Source organism: Corylus avellana, chromosome ca8 (assembly GCF_901000735.1).
Source record: "Corylus avellana chromosome ca8, CavTom2PMs-1.0".
NCBI classification, from domain to species: domain Eukaryota; kingdom Viridiplantae; phylum Streptophyta; class Magnoliopsida; order Fagales; family Betulaceae; genus Corylus; species Corylus avellana.
The window spans coordinates 16202724-16222011 of NC_081548.1; the positions used below are offsets into that span (position 1 = coordinate 16202724).

Below are 19288 nucleotides of genomic sequence, written 5' to 3' on the forward strand. Positions count from 1 at the left end.
TTGTGTATGATTGTCTTGTTTTATTTACCATAATTGTGGTATTTTGCACAATATTCATGATTATACTCACCATTGACGTTAGTATATTCAGGCTTGTGCACCCTCCACAACGCCAACATTGTCGTGGTTGTGCCACACTTGACATCAACATAGTCACAAGACCCGTGACGTAAGCATTGTCACAAATCAAGCAAGAATGTGTTTCCATTACCATGGTGTCAACATAGTCAATATTAGTCATGGTCAGATGATACCCTACACGTCAGCATAGTTGGGGCAAGTAAGGATGTCTCTTCAATAAAGTTTAATATCACTCATGACGACTGAATATTCACGATTAGAGAATAGAGAGCACTTTGAGTTAAAAACATTTCCGCATTTTCACACATCCAAGAACTTAAAATTATACATCATAGAAATCCTAATATTTATACTCTTGATAAGTCCGTAAAGACTTAAAACCAAGGGCACGTGTTTGGAGTACAGTCTTTGGAGTACATTAATTAATATCAACACCTCGTAGAATTGCCGAAGTCCAAAATAACTCTAAAGAGTAAAGATATTTAGTAAATTGTTATACGACTAGCATACAACTTGATGATGTTGCAGTGATAATCAACGGATCAGATTATCCATTAGATCAGCAGTTGTAAAAAAAAAATAATAATAAGGGCTAATTTTCACTACCATGTTATCCCAATCAGTTGTATAGCAATTTACTTAATAATATTACTCAATTTAAAAGGGTACTACAATCTACAACAGCACTTAGCATAATGTCCTGGAAGAAAACCTCAAAGAATGTTTGAAGATACACATGTAGAACTCAAAATACTTTCTGTCAGAAATTATGGGTGTGCACTCAAGCTCACCAATCCAATATAATTAGCTGGTAAGAACCGACCTGCATTTGTGCATATTCAGCGCGTTGCCTGGTGAGCTAGAGGTCTGTGAGGCTTTGGAGCTGAAACAAAACAAAATCATTATATGTATAACTTGATTAAGTTATACTGACTACTAGACATCCAACCATCACTTAAGATTCATGTTGATACTGCAATATCAGCTTATTCATTGACATCTTCCAGCAATAATTATTACATATAACTCTAGTCAGGATTGGGTTATAGAATTGAACCGTTCTTTCGTTTCCGGTTGGGCTTATGGTTCATTATCTACTTTTGGACATAGTACTATGCAGTAATTCTATGACATGAAAAGCATACATTTATGCCGGGGTCATTAGTGTAATATGTCTGTTTGCTTGATATACACAATTGATCGACTTCTTATAACTTGAGCTTTTAAATTGGAAGGTATCTAACATGGTATTAGAGCCTTGGTTTAATCTTGAGAAGCCCTTTAATTTGGTGATTTCTTTTGCTGTACTGTGCAGGGCTGACATTTGGTGCACAGGCATGCTTACTGTTTGTTTCTTTAACAAACATTATTGGCTTACTTGCTAATAGCTTAAGATTTTTAGTTGAACAGCTTTCAAATTTAGAAAGATCGAATGTGTTACTGGTTTCAAATGTCATGGTTAGCAAAGAAATTTTGTATGAGTAATAATTTATAGTCTTGGGAAGGATGTGTGAGTCAATAAGTAATTATCAAACAGATTTTCAAATGTGACTTATTTCTTTTCTGTGTGTAATCAAATGCTTTCAAAACAAGAATTATCACTTCCCCAAATGCAGTCAAACAGAGTCTAAATAGGATGAAGTTAAATACCATTTGGGTTCCCTTGTTCATAGAAGGTTCGCAGAAGAGAGACTGCTTCTGATGCCATTATTCCTCCATTACATTTGAAACCTTTGCCTTGTGGAACAGCACCGCTACCAATAAAAATGAAGTTATAGACAGCCCATTCATATGAATTGCATCATGTATTAATTAGTCACAGAATATGCATCCAAAAATAAATAATTTAAGTTATCCAAAACACTCTTTAGCTTCCTACATTGGGGATCAGACTCCAAGTCTAATATCCAATCATAACATTCTCGGGTTTCTACATGAGTCAAGCAGAAAATTGTAGATTTCTTTGTTTGAGATAAACACTCTGAAAGCATAGAACCCCTAAAGAAAGTGGTTGCAACTGTTGGTCGGTGACAAAGAGTTGTAGATAAAAACAAGCAAATTACTTAGTAAGGATATATACTTCTGAGAAAAGAACAAAGGATAATAGATGAAATGGGACGTATTTCCATCATTAAAGACTAAATGAAAACTTAAATCCATTTCCAACAAATCAATGTTGTTTCCCCAGAAATATTCAGCACCCTCTTTTATGTAATAAATAGGGTCGATCAGACTTTTATCATTTACTACAGAACATCTACAACAAATCCTTGACGATTCCAGCTTCTAAAAAATGCCTCGTAGTTCAATCAGTATTCATTTAACCGGATTGAGTTGTGGCTCATGTCCTCCCAGACTCATTTACCCCAATCAATAAAGTCATATCCTGTTTGTGGTGTTCTAGTGGGAGTTGCCTTGCTTTTCCTTCCAAGGATACATAACATCAATGGTGCAGAATCTCTCTCTCTCTCTCTCTCTCTCTCTCTCTCGTGGAGAAGTAACATGGTCAACATATCCTGTTTGCGGTGTTCTAGTGGGAGTTGCCTCTCTCTTAACATACCCTGTTTGCGGTGTTCTAGTGGTGCAGACTCCCTCTCTCTCTCTCTCTCTCTCTCTTAACATACCCTGTTTGCAGTGTTCTAGTGGTGCAGACCCTTGCTTTTCCTTCCAAGGATACATAACATCAATGGTGCAGAATCTCTCTCTCTCTCTCTCTCTCTCTCTCGTGGAGAAGTAACATGGTCAACATATCCTGTTTGCGGTGTTCTAGTGGAGTTGCCTCTCTCTCTTAACATACCCTGTTTGCGGTGTTCTAGTGGTGCAGACTCTCTCTCTCTCTCTCTCTCTCTCTCTCTCTCTGTGAGAAGTAACATGGTCAACATACAAGAGAAGTCCCTGAATAAGCATGATATCTAAGAAACTCTCTCTCTCTCTGAGAAGTAACATGATCAACATACAAGAGAAGTCCCTGAATAAGCATGATATCTAAGAAAAAAATGAAAGATTTAGAAAACCCAATAAAGGTGACAAAGAAACATGTGAAAGACACCATCAATCAGATCAGGAACGAGGATACGGGACCCTAATGTTATGACATCAAAATCCACTCCTTCAAATGTGCGGCAATTCCACCCAAACCAAATACACCACATTAGGACAAAAGGATAGCATTCCGAATTAATACTGTTTTATGCCTTCTAAAATTCCCTTTCTAACAATTCAAAGAAGACGACAAGCTCATAATGAAATTAAGAGCCCGTTTGGGAGTGCATTTTTAAAGAAATAATATGCGTTTTTAAACTAAATCGCAATTTTGGAGTGTTTGGGATTGCAATTTTAAAAACGCAAATTTTAAAATCGTGAAAAAATTCTGTGTGATTTTAACATGTTTTACCAAACGCTTGTGCGATTTTAAAAAATGAAAATTTAAAAAATGCAGTTTTTAAAATCACACTTATTGAAATCGAGCTCCCAAATGGGTTTCTAACTCTAGAAACTTGATTTTAAATGACAGAAGATGAAGAGGAAGAATAAGAGAAGTTTTAATAAGTAGAGATATGAAATAGGTTAAACTAGTCCGAATAAGTAGGTTTCTGAACAATAGATAAAAGCGAGGGTGAATTACACTTCTTCACCCCAAACCTACCCCCACAACTCTCTTTCCCCAACTACAATAACTGGAATTTCCTCTTCAATCTTTAAATCGCTGTAATTCTCTCCCTAATTCGAATATATTTGTTTCAATGCCCCTCCACCAGTCTGATTGTTAATTTGAACAGAAAACGTAAGATATGTATTGGACGCGCTTCCTTGCTAGGTGAAATGACTATATATCCATGAAAGGATTTCAAGTGGTAGTTTTGCACGAGTAGTTCTCTTTTTGGTGGATTGGTTGGGGGAGGATTTGAACTGAATAAGGGATATATGAGGCCAGCCGAGATCGTGGTAAAGGTCATGACTCTGTACCTCTTGTGAAGGTGATCGCCAGACTATTGATATTAGTTATGATTTGCATGCGAGTTATGGCAACCAGGTTATGTACTCATATGGCCTTGTTTGGTAAAGGGGTTGGAGTTGGCTTAGATACTGTTCATCACCATTTCCTAAAAAAATTAACATCAAAACATTTTAACTTTTTTACTTTTTATATCACATCATTCACTTTTTATTATTATTCAAATAAAAAAAATCACTACAAAACAAAACTTTTTCACTTTTCCATATCACTTTTTTACTTTTTTATATAAAACATTCTTACTTTTTTTTCACATCAATCTACATCAACTACAATGTCAAGGCCAACTCATTTACCAAACACCACCATGACTCAAGGCTACAATGTTAGTGCCAGCTAATCTTACCAGAGCTGAGTACTCAGCCGTTATTCAATGGGTGCTATTGCTCTGCACAATGGCATAACCCGCATCAGTGGAATTGTCAATTTTGGCCATCCATCATTGAAGTCTACATCTTCCTTCTTTGCGGCATTTATCTGATTTAGTGTGCAGCTTGCCAATCATGCCAGCATCATTGGGTATCTTTCCTTCACGAGTCAACAATCATTAGTTAACTCCAGTTAAGCTTGTTATAATGATGTGAGGGTTCGGGCTAGACATGAAGTATGTTGGGATTTTCTTAAGATAAAAGGCAGCCTGATCCAAGACTTCTGAAGGATTTAAGGTATATATCCATTGATAAGAAAACAAGAACTGAAAGCTACCAATTCATCACTGAAAGAAGCTAGACTTCCCCTAAACCACACAGTGAGGGACCAGCAGGTTCATCTGAATCCTTGGAAAGAGAAATTACAGAAAACTACAATTTCTTAATAAGCCAGACTGCCCCATAACTTTTTATTCTAATTCATCTCTAAACAACTAAAGGCTCATCTCAAGAAAATTGAGAAGCTACTTCCCTGATGACCTGATCTACCACATCAAAGCTTTTCAATAATTATCTATGCCACCTCCTTCATAGCTCTCATTTCTAAGACCATTCCACAATCATCTGTTATACTGTTGTGAATGCTTGCCTTTCTAATAGGTCATACATATTGATGCAAATAATATGCTGTGGAGGTGGGGAAAATACAACAAGAGAAGAGGAACAGCTGATTTGAAAGCAAACACAGCATTTTGTTAAGAATCCCAACTGGAACACGCTAGAGGAGCTTAAATATTTCAGTCAGATTTTCATTTTTTTAATATTTTCCAATCATAGGTGTTTTGGTCTTTCCCTGTCATTCACAGCAGCTGGTTAGTTCGGATTGATTATGTAGACCTATATAAGGCACGTATTAATGTTCTCTAAAGTCAACAAAAGTTGGAATAATAGAAACCTATACAAGGTATGCAATAATGTTTTCAGAAGTCAATGACAAGTTGTGTACAAGATATTGATATTTTCAGCGGGGAATGAAAGAAATGGAAATAATGTTTTGAAAAGCCATAACACACTTTCTCAAAACCATTAACAAACAATTCAAAATATAAAACACTTCTTAGAAACTTTTCACACCTTTCTTATAGGAATATTTTGAGAAAACAGGTTATTAAATTCACAAGTGTAAGAGCTAACTCATTACTTTAAAAAATTAAAATGTTAAAAAAAAAAATTATTTTATTAAAAAAATAAAATAAAGCCCAAAAAAAAAGATGGGGAGCTCAAGCCGCCAGTGAAAAGGGGTGACTCACATAGCCACTCCCAACGGAAGGGTTTCGTATGACCAACTCCAACCCAAAGGTGGTAATGCAGCCACCCCAAAACACAGGGGTTGGCTCACGCAGCCACCTCAACAGTGGGGGTGGCTGCGCAAGCCAACCCCTCTATTTGGAGAGGCCACACAAGCCACTCTTGGATTGTAGGTGAACGCACAAGCCACCCCTTGGCTGGGGGTGACTACGCAAACCCCTTGTGGAGGTGGACAGGGTGGCGGTCCCCATCTCGCACAGCCACCTCCAATAGAGAGGGTAGATTGTGTAGCTACCCCCAAGCAAGGGGATTCACACAGCCGCCCCCAACCAAGGGGTGGGTTGTGTGGCCAACTCCAACCCAGGGGTGGTAACGCAGCCACCCCCAAACAGGAGGGGTTGGTGGCCAACCATGTTGAGGGTGGCCGTGCAAACCAACCCCTCTATTTAGACCCTCTATCTGATGAATGAAAGGACTAAATTGAAATTACAAAAATAGGGAAAAATTCAAACTATTTAAAATTTTAGGGTCCAAAAGTACAGTTTAGCCGAAAAATAAAAAGCAAGTTTCCAAGTAATAAAACAATAAATTGAACCAATCACCAAAGACTTGAGTTCAGCAATGAACCTTTCACATGGCTCAGAGCGACCTAAGTTCAAAGACAATATTGATCCACAACCTCCAAACTTATCGTTTGCACAGCCATAAAATACTTCCTTTATACCTATAGAGAGAACAAGAGAAAACAAGTTAATGCGTATCAGAACGCAACTTAAAAAATCAAATAAATTAGCTTTGATAGAGCAGAGAGATTATAAGAGCATACCAAGAATTGATAAAGCAGCTGCACACATTATGCATGGTTCACAAGTAACATAAAGGTAGCACTTTGAAATTTTTTTAGCAACTTCTAACTTTGAAAGTCCATTTCTTTGCCAGCCCTCAAGAAGAACATCAATAGCTTCCATTTCCGCATGCCTCGTTGCCTGAACACAAATAACAAGTAAAATTTTACTTTAAAATCATAAAACCCTGCAAAATTAGTTCGAAGTAGAAGTCGCAGCTGAAAAAACATTAAAAGGCAGAAGGCCCTCAACTTGTACATAAATTAGGGTTATTATATCAGTAAGAGATCAAGGTAATAACATATGGTGACAAACATACTTATTCTAGAATTATTGTTTGAAAAGTCACAAGCAATAATATCAGTAAAATACTTGGTGAAAAAAAAAAACGTAATTGGTAAGTTATCCATGGGTCTTCTACTCACAGCCTCGCCATTTATCCCATTCTTGTTCGGGAAGAGGTGCTATTTGAGCTACACTTGGATTGGCATCAAATAAATAAAATTTAGTATATTGTATCAAATACCCCTTGAAGTGAGGCCTATTTCTATCGACACCCCCTCAGCTTCCAAATAAGCAACTAATACCCCTTATACTACCCATTATTCCTAAAAGATCACCTCCATTATGCTTTCCATTTATTTGACTACTGAAAATCAGTTTTGTAGGTCCCAATGCCATGCCAGATATCCTTTCCTGCCAATAAGCACAACAGAATTTACAAGGTTTAATTGTTGTGCTTCTCGGCCGTCGAGAAGGTTGACCTCCCACAATCTCTGTAGCTGGGAAACCCTAACCCACAACGAGAATCACTTCATGACCCCTCTGTGCCTTTTTTGCTGTTCCAGACAGCACAATTTTGGAGAACCTCGTATTGTAGAGGCCCATGCCTTCTACAACTTCTAGATTGCCATCAAGAACATCCATTCCGAGATATACTACATGTTGCTTGAAACCTACTACTCGGGAAAGGAGCATTGCCTCTTCCACATGCTCAAGAGCGTCCCTTGCATAGCCAAGAAGGCCAAGTGGGACCTGCACTAGATCGAAAGCTCCAAGCCCTTTGTGGAGAGGCTTGTGTCCTTCAATTTGTGTGGAAAGGATCTTCATCTCAGGAAGTTTTGGATCAACATTTTGGCTAAAATTCAGTTGTGCTTTATTTATTTATTATTGTTTGAATATGTAATGGTTATTTATTTTTTTACAACGGGAAAGAATATCTGACAAGGAAATAGAACCCATAAAATGTCTTTCTACTAGCCAAATGGATGGAAAACCTAATAGAGGGAGTCAATTAAGATTATGGATAGCATAAGGAGGAGTGTCAATAGGTCAATAGAAATGGGCTGTTACGCAAGGTCTTAAGAAGGATCAACACCACCACCCCCCCACCGCCATCCCCCCCGCGGCCCCCACAACCAGGCAGTTGTCTTCCCCCTCCTAAAAAAATCCCCCAAACCAGGTTAAAAAAGGTATTAAGAAATATAAGTATGGGTATTCATTAATGTTAGGAAAGTGTATTAGGGTTAATATGTTATATGGGTATTTTGGTCTTTGTATTCTAAGTTGCAATATATATATATTGCAACTTATATACATATAACATATTAACCCTAATACACTTTCCTAACATTGATGAATACCCATATCTATATTTCTTAATTAAGAGAATACCAATACCTAAATACATGTCATTTGAGAGGAAAGGGGTAGTAAGAGAATACTGACATATATATATATATTGCAACTTAGAATACAAAGACCAAAATACCCATATCACATATTAACCCTAATACACTTTCCTAACATTGATGAATACCCATACCTCTATTTCTTAATTAAGAGAATACCCATACCTAAATATATGTCGTTTGAGAGGAGAGGGGTAGTAAGAGAATACTGACAGCTCCCCTAGTCCTTCTTCTATTCTTCATCATTTTTTTTTCCTGCTATTTGTTCTACGGATCATGGCAGTATGAAAATTGGACTTCATGACCATGAATGGGGGTAGATGGCGACGATATCACCGTCATTAGAGGTGTGATGTCGTCGTCATCGCCGCCGTCAAGTTTGTCATCGTCAGCCGTTGGGGTGTAACCAGTAGTATCGTGGCTGTTTGGGTGCGAGTTTTTCCCTAAATAAAAATATATATATATATATATTTTTTTTTCAGTCAAGGTGTATGGGTGTGGTTGTCGGCGTTGTATGTGGTAGTTGCAGTGGTCATCGGAGTGGTTGTAGTGGTCATCGGAGAAAACTTTACTTCGGTGGAATGTTGAGTTGTTGTTGAAACCTTGCTCTGTGGTCATCAATTGCTTCTGTAGCCTCTATTTTTGGTTCCGGCATGCTCTGCCTATCTCCGGCGAAGGTTCCTCTCTGGTTTAACTTCTGTTTTTAGTATTTCCAGCCTGGTCTGCCTGTCTCCAGCGAGTTTGTTCTATCTCCGGCGAGTCTCTAGCGAAGGTTCCTGTTTGGTTTTTCAACTGTATTTCCACTGGTTCTCCTCTTTCTCATTATTTTACTGATTGGCGTTGGTTTGTGTTAAAGGGATTTAGGGTTTGCATGTAAAGAGAAGAAAGAAGAGGCTTTGTTGTTTCACTTAGCCTTCTCCTCTCATACTTCATATATATATATATATATATATATATAATGTAACATTGAGTACAAAGACCAATATACCCCATATAATATATTAACCCTAATATGCTCATCTAACACTCCCCCTCAAGCTGGAGCATAAATATCATATAAGCCCAACTTTGAACAAATAAATTCTAACTTCTTTCGACACAAGGACTTTGTAAACATATCAGCTAGTTGATCTCCAGACTTCACAAATGGTGTAGATATATCTCTGCTGAGTATCTTATCTCGAACAAAGTGACAATCGATCTCAATATGCTTAGTTCTTTCATGAAAAACAGAGTTAGATGCAATATGTATAGCAGCTTGATTGTCACAAAATAACGGGATAGGAGTAGGAGCGGTGAATCCAATCTCCTGTAGGAAATGTTGTAACCACGTCAATTCACTAGCAGTATTAGACATTGCCCTGTATTCTGCCCCAGCACTCAACCGTGCCACCACCGTCTGTTTCTTACTTTTCCAAGTCACCAGATTACCACCCAAGAATGTGCAATACCCTGTAGTAGATCGCCTATCTGAGAGGGAACCTGCCCAATCTGCATCAGTAAACCCTTCTACCCGGAGGTGTCCATTCGGTCTATACAATATCCCAAGGCTAAGAGCTCCTTTCAAATATCGAATAATACGAGTAACAGCTTCGCAATGTAAAACTCTAGGAGCCTCCAAGAATTGACTAATAACACCAACTGCATATGAAATGTCTGGCCTAGTAATAGTGAGATAATTCAACTTTCCAACCAAACGACGATACCTACTAGGATCTTCAAATAATTCTCCTTCATCTTTTACTAATTTCTGATTAGGATCCATTGGAGTGTCAACAGGACGAGCATCCAAGAGACCTATCTCTTCTAACAAATCAAGTGCATATTTTCTTTGAGATAAATTGATACCCTTTCGGGATCTAGCAACTTCAATCCCCAAGAAATATCTGAGTTTTCCCAAATCTTTAGTATGAAACTTTTGCTGTAAAAACAGTTCAATCGAGCAATACCTCCTGAATCATCACCTGTAATCACAATGTCATCCACATATACCACAAGAAGAATGTAGCCTGCATTTGTATACAAGTGAAATACTGAATGATCTGTCTGACAACGCTGAAGACCAAACTCCATAACGGCCTCAGGGAACTTCCCAAACCATGCCCGTGGAGATTGCTTGAGACCATACAAAGCCTTTTTTAACTTACAAACACAACTCCGATACTCCCCCTGAGCAACAAACCCAGGTGGTTGCTCCATATAAACTTCCTCATGTAAATCCCCATGTAAAAAGGCATTGTTGACATCCAACTGAAATAAGGGCCAATTAAGATTAGCAGCCAAAGAAATAAGAATACGAACGGAAGAGATTTTGGCAACTGGAGAAAACGTCTCATCATAATCAATACCATATGTCTGTGTATAACCCTTAGCAACCAAACAAGTTTTCAACCGTTCAACAGAACCATCAGGATTAAACTTAACCGTGTATACCCATTTGCAACCAACAGTCTTCTTAGCAGGGGGTAATGAAACAAGTTCCCACGTTCCATTTTGATGTAAGGCCTTCATTTCCAATTCCATAGCTTGCCTCCAACCGAAGTCAGATAAGGCATCCTGCACTGTCTTTGGGGTGGAAACAGTTGAAAGATGGGAAATAAAGCAAGAATGGGAAGGAGATAAAGAACTAGTGGATACAAACTGACTGATAGGATGTTTAGTAGTGCAAGAACGTGTACCTTTCCGTAGGGCAATGGGCAAGGAATCAAATGCAGGTGCCAGCGGATCCGAAGACGGGGAGGATGATGGTGGAGGTGCAGGAGCTGATGGTCGTGGCCGACGTGTATAAACCTAGAGATGAGCAGGTGAAGGTGGAGGCAACATGACAGACTTAGAGAGATATGGAACAAGCAGCGGAACAGACACGACATCAGGCTCAAGGGTAGACGCTCCGAAAGACGCATCAACAGGAAAATAGGAAAGAGACTCAACAAAGGTGACGTCAGCGCTAATAAAGTAGCGGCGAAGAACAGGACTATAACAACGATAACCTTTCTGAGTTGTGGAATAACCAAGAAAGACACATTTGGTAGAACGAGGATCAAGTTTATCATAACCAAGACCCAAATTATGAACATAACAAACACACCCAAAAACCCTAAGTGGTAAAGCAAATGGGGGTGAAGAACAGTATAAGAGAGAATGAGGAGAAGCACAATCTAAGACCGAGGAGGGCATTCGATTAATGAGGTAACAAGCAGTAAGAACAGCGTCACTCCAAAAATGTTTGGGGACATGCATATTAAATAAGAGACAGCGTGCAACATCCAATAAATGACGATTCTTGCGTTCAGCCACTCCATTTTGTTGTGGAGTGTGAGCACATGATGTTTGATGGCTAATGCCTTTATCAGACAAATAAGAGGCAAAAGAACTAGATGTGTATTCTTTGGCATTATCAGAACACAAAATACGAATTTTCTTAGTAAATTGAGTCTTAATCATATTATGAAAAATCTGAAAAACAGAAAATAACTCTGAACGATTTTTCATTAAAAATAGTCAAGTCATACGGGAAAAATCATCCACAAAGGTCACAAAATAATGAAATTTATTGGATGCAATATTCATTGGACCCCATACATCAGAATGAACTAACTCAAAAGGATGTGAAACACGACTAACAACTCTAGACGGAAAAGAAACACGACGGTGCTTACTAAGCTGACAAGCTTCACAAGACACGGACAACTTGTTTCGAAGACTCGGGACTTGATGCTTCAACGTAGGAAGGGAAGGATGACCAAGACGACAATGCCACTGAAGAGCTGAGGATGACGACTGTAAAGCACATGAGGAAAATGAAGGTGCAAGATCCAGATGTCCTTGGCACTAGGCAAGTAGATGCATGAAGATCCAATGTGAGACTCAATACTATTCAACATAAGAGATAATTTGATTATCTTCTTGTTCCCAAAGGCTAGGAGGATACTCTGTAGGCATACCCGAGGTTAAGTGAATAAACAAGCCCTTGCCTTTGAGAAAAACTTCAACAGACCTTACCCAATAAATATAATTCTTTCCATTGAGCTTCACAAGAGTCATAGGAGCATTAACGAAGGAAGTTTCAAGTTTAGAGGCCATAATCTCAACAACAAAGAAGCCAGACTCCACAGAAATACAAAAAAAAATAATAGTAACTGTTACAACCACTTACAAGGAATGAAAAAAAAAAAAACCAAAACCAGAAACTCGCCAGAGATTCGCCGGAGACCGTCGAAACTCGTCGGGGACAGGCAGACCACGCCGGAAATCCCACTAGAAAGACCAAAACCAGAAGCTAAACCAAACAGGGACCTGCGCCGGAGAATTACCGGAGGCTCGCCGGAAACTCGCCGGAAATACATGGAAACACGCCGGTGTCTGACAGACCTCACCGGTGATACCAAAAACCACGGCGATAGACCCAAGCGACTACCACAAAACACGCCGGCAAACCACCACAGACTCAGTCGACGACCTAGTTTCTGCCGATCATCACTGTAACCTGCCGGCAGCCATATACTTCACCAACAACCACAGACTAGACTGTAAATACACCACAAACCACACCGGCGACCATCTATCCCCAATCACTATTCGCGGGCATGAAGCCCACGTCTCACAATTCCACGCTCAGTAGAATAAAACTAGGATTTGGGTAAAAAAAAATATATTAATAAAGAAGGGAGGAAGAAGCGGGGTGAGCGAGTAATCAGATGCAGTCAATAGTTATGGCTCTGATACCATGTTAGAGGGATTTAGGGTTTGCATGTAAAGAGAAGAAAGAAGAGGCTTTGTTGTTTCACGTAGCCTTCTCCTCTCATACTTCATATATATATATATATATAATGTAACATTGAGTACAAAGACCAAAATACCCCATATAATATATTAACCCTAATATGCTCATCTAACAGTTTGAGCAGGTTTTTGCTCGTTTTCCAGCATTGTTGCAGTGGGTTTTTCGATTGTTAAGGTTACTTGCTGTATTTCTGTGGTGGAGTTTTTGGCCTCTTTGTTGATTGAGGTTATGGCCCTAACCCGACATCCTTAGTTAACACTCCTATGACCCATATGAAGCTGAATGCAAAGAATTATATTTATTGGGCACGGTCTCAAGGCGGTGGTGGTCGACTTGGTAGTCGTGAGCCTCGCAAATGTACTCATTGTGGTCGGAGTAATCATTCGGTGGATTTTTGTTGGGATTTACACGGCAAACCATCTATCTTCGCCAATCAGGTTTTTTCTTTGGAGGATTCTCCAGCTATTTCTGGACCACTTGCTAGTTCAAGTCTTGTTCCGGATTCTTTTTTTTTTTTTTTTTTTTGATAAGTATGTCAGTTTTATTAAAAGCGAAGAAACCCCAAAGTACACTGGGAGTATACAAAGGATCACCTAACTAGGATGAGAAAAACGTACAAGGAACTCATCATAGCTAATCAACACCGGATAAATATACACTACAGTCCAAAGATACAACGTATGAATATAAGAGGATAATAAGTCCTCAGAGGACCTCTCCAAATCCTCAAAGCACCTATTATTTCTCTCTCCATAAACACCAAAAGAAACAAGTAGGCACCATCTCTTCCAGACCAAACTCCCCGGGACCACCAACATGCTTGCAACTCGACAACCCTTCTAGGCATCACCCATGACAACCCAAAGTGGCCAAAGAAAGCACTCCACAAAACAGAATCTACCTCGCAGTGAAGAAGAAAATGATCCACTATCATCTCACTTCTTTTACACATACAACATCTGTTCACCACAATCACATGTCGCTTCTTGAGGTTATCTAAGGTCAGAATTTTGCCCAAAGCCGCCAACCATGCAAAGAAAGTCGCCCTTGGAGGAGCTTGTGTCCGCCACACACTCTTCCAGGGGAATCTCCTCCCTTCTGTACGCGCCAAGGAGATGAACAGTGACTAGACCTTGAACATGCCTCTTTTTGAGGAGCTCCACCATAATCTATCTTCAAGCCCTCGTCTCACTCTGGCTGCATGCAACACCTAGAAAAAAGAAGCAAAGACATCCACCTCCCAATCATGAGCCTCTCGATAAAAACTCACATTCCACTGAATGGATCTACCTAGCACCTCCATATTATCTGCAACTAAGGCATCCTTCGAACAAGCAATACTAAATAAAATTGGGAAAGCTGTCTTGAGAGCCGTATCTCCACACCACCAATCATGCCAAAAGCTAACCCTAGTCCCATTCCCCACCACAAATCTCGTAAAGCCTTTGAAAGTAACCCACCCTTTCCAAATATTCTTCCATAACCCCACCCCATACGCTCCTCCAGGCTCAAGAGAACACCACCCTCCCCATAAACTTCCAAACTTCGAATCTACCACAACTTTCCACCAAGCCTCTCTCTCCGACCCATAACGCCACAACAATTTCCCTAGAAGAGCGCGATTGAACACCAAAAAATTTTTGATACCCAATCCTCCCTCCTTGATCGGAGTGCAAACCTTCGACCACCTCACCAAATGGTACTTGAACTCTTCACCTATACCTCCCCATAAAAAATTGTGTTGTAGCTTCTCAATGCGATTAGCAACACTCACCGGTATAGGGAATAAAGACAAGTAATAAGTGGGCAAATTAGCAAGAGTGCTCTTGATAAGGGTGACCCTTCCCCCCTTCGACAAATACAACCTTTTCCAACTGGCCAACCGATGTTCTAACTTCTCTATAACATCATTCCAAATATGCTTAGCCTTAAAAGAAGCTCCCAACGGAAGACCAAGGTACTTCACTAGCAAAGTGGCAACCCCACACCCTAAGATACTAGCTAACGAATCCACTTGCTTCACATTCCCCACAGGAATTAACATCGACTTAGCCAAATTAACCTTCAAACCGGAGGCAGCTTCGAACAGCAAAAAAAAACTCCGCAAATAGCGTAACTGAGTGGGCATAGAATTGCAAAAAATCAGGGTGTCATCGGCAAAAAGAAGATGTGAGACAGTAGTATTACCGACTTTGAAGCCTTCTAGCAACCCCCCATGAATAGCTGCAGAAATCATTCTACTCAAAGCCTCCATCACAAAAACAAACAACAACGGAGAGAGGGGGTCCCCTTGTCGTAATCCTCTAGAACTGCTAAAAAAAACTTTAGGAGAACCGTTTACCAAAATCGAAAACCGCGCCGAGGAAATACAATGTTGTATCCAAGAACACCAAACCCCTCCAAATCCACACCTCCTTAGCAAGTACATCAAGAAGCCCCAGTTCACATGATCATAAGCTTTTTCCAGATCCATTTTGCATATAACCCCTGGCTCCCTAGATCTCAGCCTACTATCAAGGCATTCATTGGAAATCAATATGGGATCTAGAATTTGCCTACCTTTGATAAAAGCATTTTGTGCCTTGGAAATAAACTTGTCCAAAACTACCTTCAATCTATTTGCTAAAACCTTGGCTGTGATTTTATAGATACCTCCCACAAGTTTAATCGGGCGGAAGTTTTTGAAATTGATGGCACCGGGAATCTTCGGAATAAGCGAAATGAATGTAGCATTGAGGCACTTCTCAAACATCCCTTCGGCATGAAATGCACTAAACACCTTCATAATATCCCCCCTCACCACATCCCAACTTGTTTGGAAGAAGGCCATAGAAAACCCATCCGGGCCCGACGCCTTATTGCCATTCATCTTAGACACGACCTTTTTAACCTCTTCCTCTTCAAAATCTCTCTCTAACCAGCTGGCCTCAACCTCTGAAATGGAATCAAAAGAAATACCATCTACCATAGGCCTCCAACTGCATTGCTCAGAAAATAGCTTTTGATAGAACTCGACAATGTGCTCACTGATCTCATCCTGATTTGAAGGACTATTCCCAATCAAAAGGGTACCTATAGAGTTATATCTTCTGTTAGAGTTGGCTATGAAGTGAAAGAATTTAGTGCACTTGTCACCTTCCTTCAACCACGACACCCTAGATTTTTGCCTCCAACTTATCTCCTCTATAAGAATACACTTCTCAAGCTCTCGAACAACCTCGGTCTTCCTCCTTAACTCCTCCTCATCCAAGGCCCTACTTTCTTCGTGCACATCAAACACCCGGAGATCCTCAAGAAGATTCCTCTTATTCCTTTCTATGTTTCCAAACACCTCCTCATTCCATGTCTTCAAGTTTAGCTTCAAGGCCTTGAGCATGCAAGCAAGAACAAAACTCGAACCTTGAAAGTCATAAGAATCCCACCATTGTTGCACTAGGGCCACAAACCCTTCCGCTTTGAGCCACATATTCTCGAACGGCCTTTTCCCCTTTGACACATCCCCCAACTCAAGAATGATTGGAAAGTGATCCGAGCAAAGGCGAGATAGCCTCTTCTGCCTCACCCCCGGAAACCATGCTTCCAACTCTGGGGAAACAAGAAACCGATCAATCCTTGACCACAGAGGAGGATCTGGAGAAACTGACCACATAAAAGCACCCCCAACATGTGGGAGGTCCATAAGCCCTTGTTCATAAATAAAATCAGAGAAACCCATCATAGCAGAATCTAGACGAGCTCCACCTAATCTTTCACTAGGGAACCGAGTAACATTAAAATCTCCCCCAACACACCATGGCAAGTTCCACCAACTAAGAACTCCAACCAACTCATCCCAAAGGAGCCTTCTATCCCTGTCACGGTTCGGGCCGTACACCCCTGCAAGCCCAAACGGAGAGATCCACAACATTCCTGAAGGACACAGCCAAAGTATAAGCCCCTACGCACACATCAACCTTCTCCACCACCCTAGTATCCCACATAATCAAAATACCACCTGAGGCCCCACTAGAATCCAAGCAGCACCAATCCACATGACTCCGCCCACATAAACTGCGAACAATATTTCGAGACATACACTGAATCTTAGTCTCTTGAAAGCAAACAATATCAACTGCCCAATCTCTGAGCAAATTACTAACCCTCATGCGTTTATCCCTCTTGTTTAATCCTCTCACATTCCAAGAAAGAATGTTTAGCTTCATAAAAGTACTACCTTCCCCCTCCCCTTCCTAATGCCACGACTAGAGCTCACACCTCGAGCATCGTAATTCACCAAACACTCCAAATTTCTCATCTCCCTCTTACTGTTGATGCCGCTACTAGAAGTAGTTACCATCACTTTATTCCGGCATTCCTCTTCTAAGAAAGTTAACAAGGCCAACAACTGCATCTTATGACCCACATACGAAATCCCCACAATCGGATAAATCTCATTAGCACACTGAATGACCCAATCCGAGTAACCCGCCGCGCCCCCTGGAGTAGGAACATAAGAGTTCAAAGGAGAGGACCCCCCAATGCCACAAACCCCTGCCCCCTCATCCTCCTTACTCTTATTACCAGCGCTATCTCCCTCCTCAAAACAATGGACTTCCTCACAACACTCAACCAACCTGCCTTCCTCTCCCCCAACCTGTACACCAACCTGATTCAAGCCGCCAAAAGACCATGGCACAAGATCTCTGACCTCGCTCCCCAGAATTGACATCACCGGCATCATTTGTTGCGAATCTGCCTTCCCACTGCCTAGAACTGCAATTCCCTGCGGAATCGGTGTGTCTCCAAGCTCTTTCGGCGATCCAACAGCACCGGTAACCTCACTGGGCATTACCACCTCTGGGTCAGCGCCGGAAACTGCCATAGAAAGCTTCTCCGGCGTCGACTGGGTCAAACTTACCTTCACCCTGTACAGAAGCACAATTGCCGGTCGCGTCTCTCCGTTAGCCAAGCCCTCACCACCGATAGACTCTCCAGGCAATTCCGCATGGATCTCTTGACCATCGGCAGAAACGGCCCACGATCTCATCCCTAAAAACGCACCTCCTACCGACATCGACGCCCCTGGATCGCCATCCTTACCCGTCGTCCACCCCACCGACATGCCGTTAGAATTTATCAGGTAAGAAAAATAAGTGGGTCTTGACCCATCTGGCCCAGCAACGCTTGAGCTATCCTGACCCATACCCAGGCCCACAGTAGACTTCATCTCCAAAATAGCCACCTCTTTCGCTTAAACCCTTTCGTGGGCCGTGGGCCTTTCCCAACCACTCCGTCCTTCCCCTTCTGTTCTCTTACTTTCCTACCAGAGTGGGTTGATACAGGGCCTCTCTCTACCTGCTACAGACCACTAGCCTCAACCCTATTCAACGCCAATTCCAACTTCTGTAGGCCTACGTCAATTTTCCCTTTCAACCACCTTAACGTCTCTCTGCAATTTAGTAGCTCAAGACTTGCACCAAAATGTGTCTGACACTCAGAGACCTCCCTTCTCGTACACACTTTCTCAGTAACAATTTTCGATGCAAACTCTTTCACCGGCGATTGATGACCACTCACCGGAGCCTTGGTCACTGTCGCATTTATCCCCTCCTTTCCTAACTCCTTCAGATATCGCGTTCCACCCTCCTCCCGGCCACTTAAAGCTCTCGGCAAGGTATGGGTCTGATTCGTCGACAATGAACTAGGTCTCACCAAGTTGGACCAGACTTCTCCAAACCAGTTGAGGACTCCTTCAACCATCTAGGCACCTTAGCCAAAGGCTCTGTACTGGGACCGAAGCACTCCTCTGCTGGATTCACTGACATCGCCAATACCTCAGAGTAACTCCCTCTTTCCTTTACCATCTGCCCCTTCTTTCCAGCCTTGAGACCGCAAAGAGCCGAGTTGGCCAATCACACTTCCGATATGAAGCGAACCCATCCTTGCCGAAAGCACCCTTCTAGAATAATAACCGACCCAAACCTCCGCCTCCCATCAAATTCCTCTATTGTCAGGAAGCGCCCATGCTTGTTGGAACAACGCTGCGCAATAATCCTAGGATAACCCACTCTGATTGATCCCAAAAGACCTCTGAATCTTCCACTGCCACTAATTCGTCCACGATACGTACCAACCAATCTAACTCATCCTTCTGCATGAAGATAGACCTTTGCTTCCCTTTGCTCCTTTCAAAAATCCTCACACCAGAAGCCCCTTCC

At 41.1% G+C, this 19288-nt stretch overlaps 1 protein-coding gene across 3 annotated transcripts in view; it reads right to left on the reverse strand.

The window, feature by feature from the left end:
* Window positions 1-503: 503 nt before the first annotated feature.
* LOC132189302 (tRNA-specific adenosine deaminase TAD2) overlaps window positions 504-19288 on the reverse strand; it is a 33212-nt gene continuing 14427 nt past the window's right edge. For all 3 annotated transcript variants that reach the window (XM_059603975.1, XM_059603976.1, XM_059603974.1), the window contains 4 exons: window positions 6599-6758; window positions 6400-6496; window positions 1732-1835; window positions 504-964 (listed from right to left, as the gene is read on the reverse strand). In XM_059603975.1, coding sequence (XP_059459958.1) covers window positions 921-964; window positions 1732-1835; window positions 6400-6496; window positions 6599-6758 — 405 coding nt within the window. In that variant the 3' untranslated portion in view covers window positions 504-920. The remainder of the gene's footprint in view (window positions 965-1731; window positions 1836-6399; window positions 6497-6598; window positions 6759-19288) is intronic.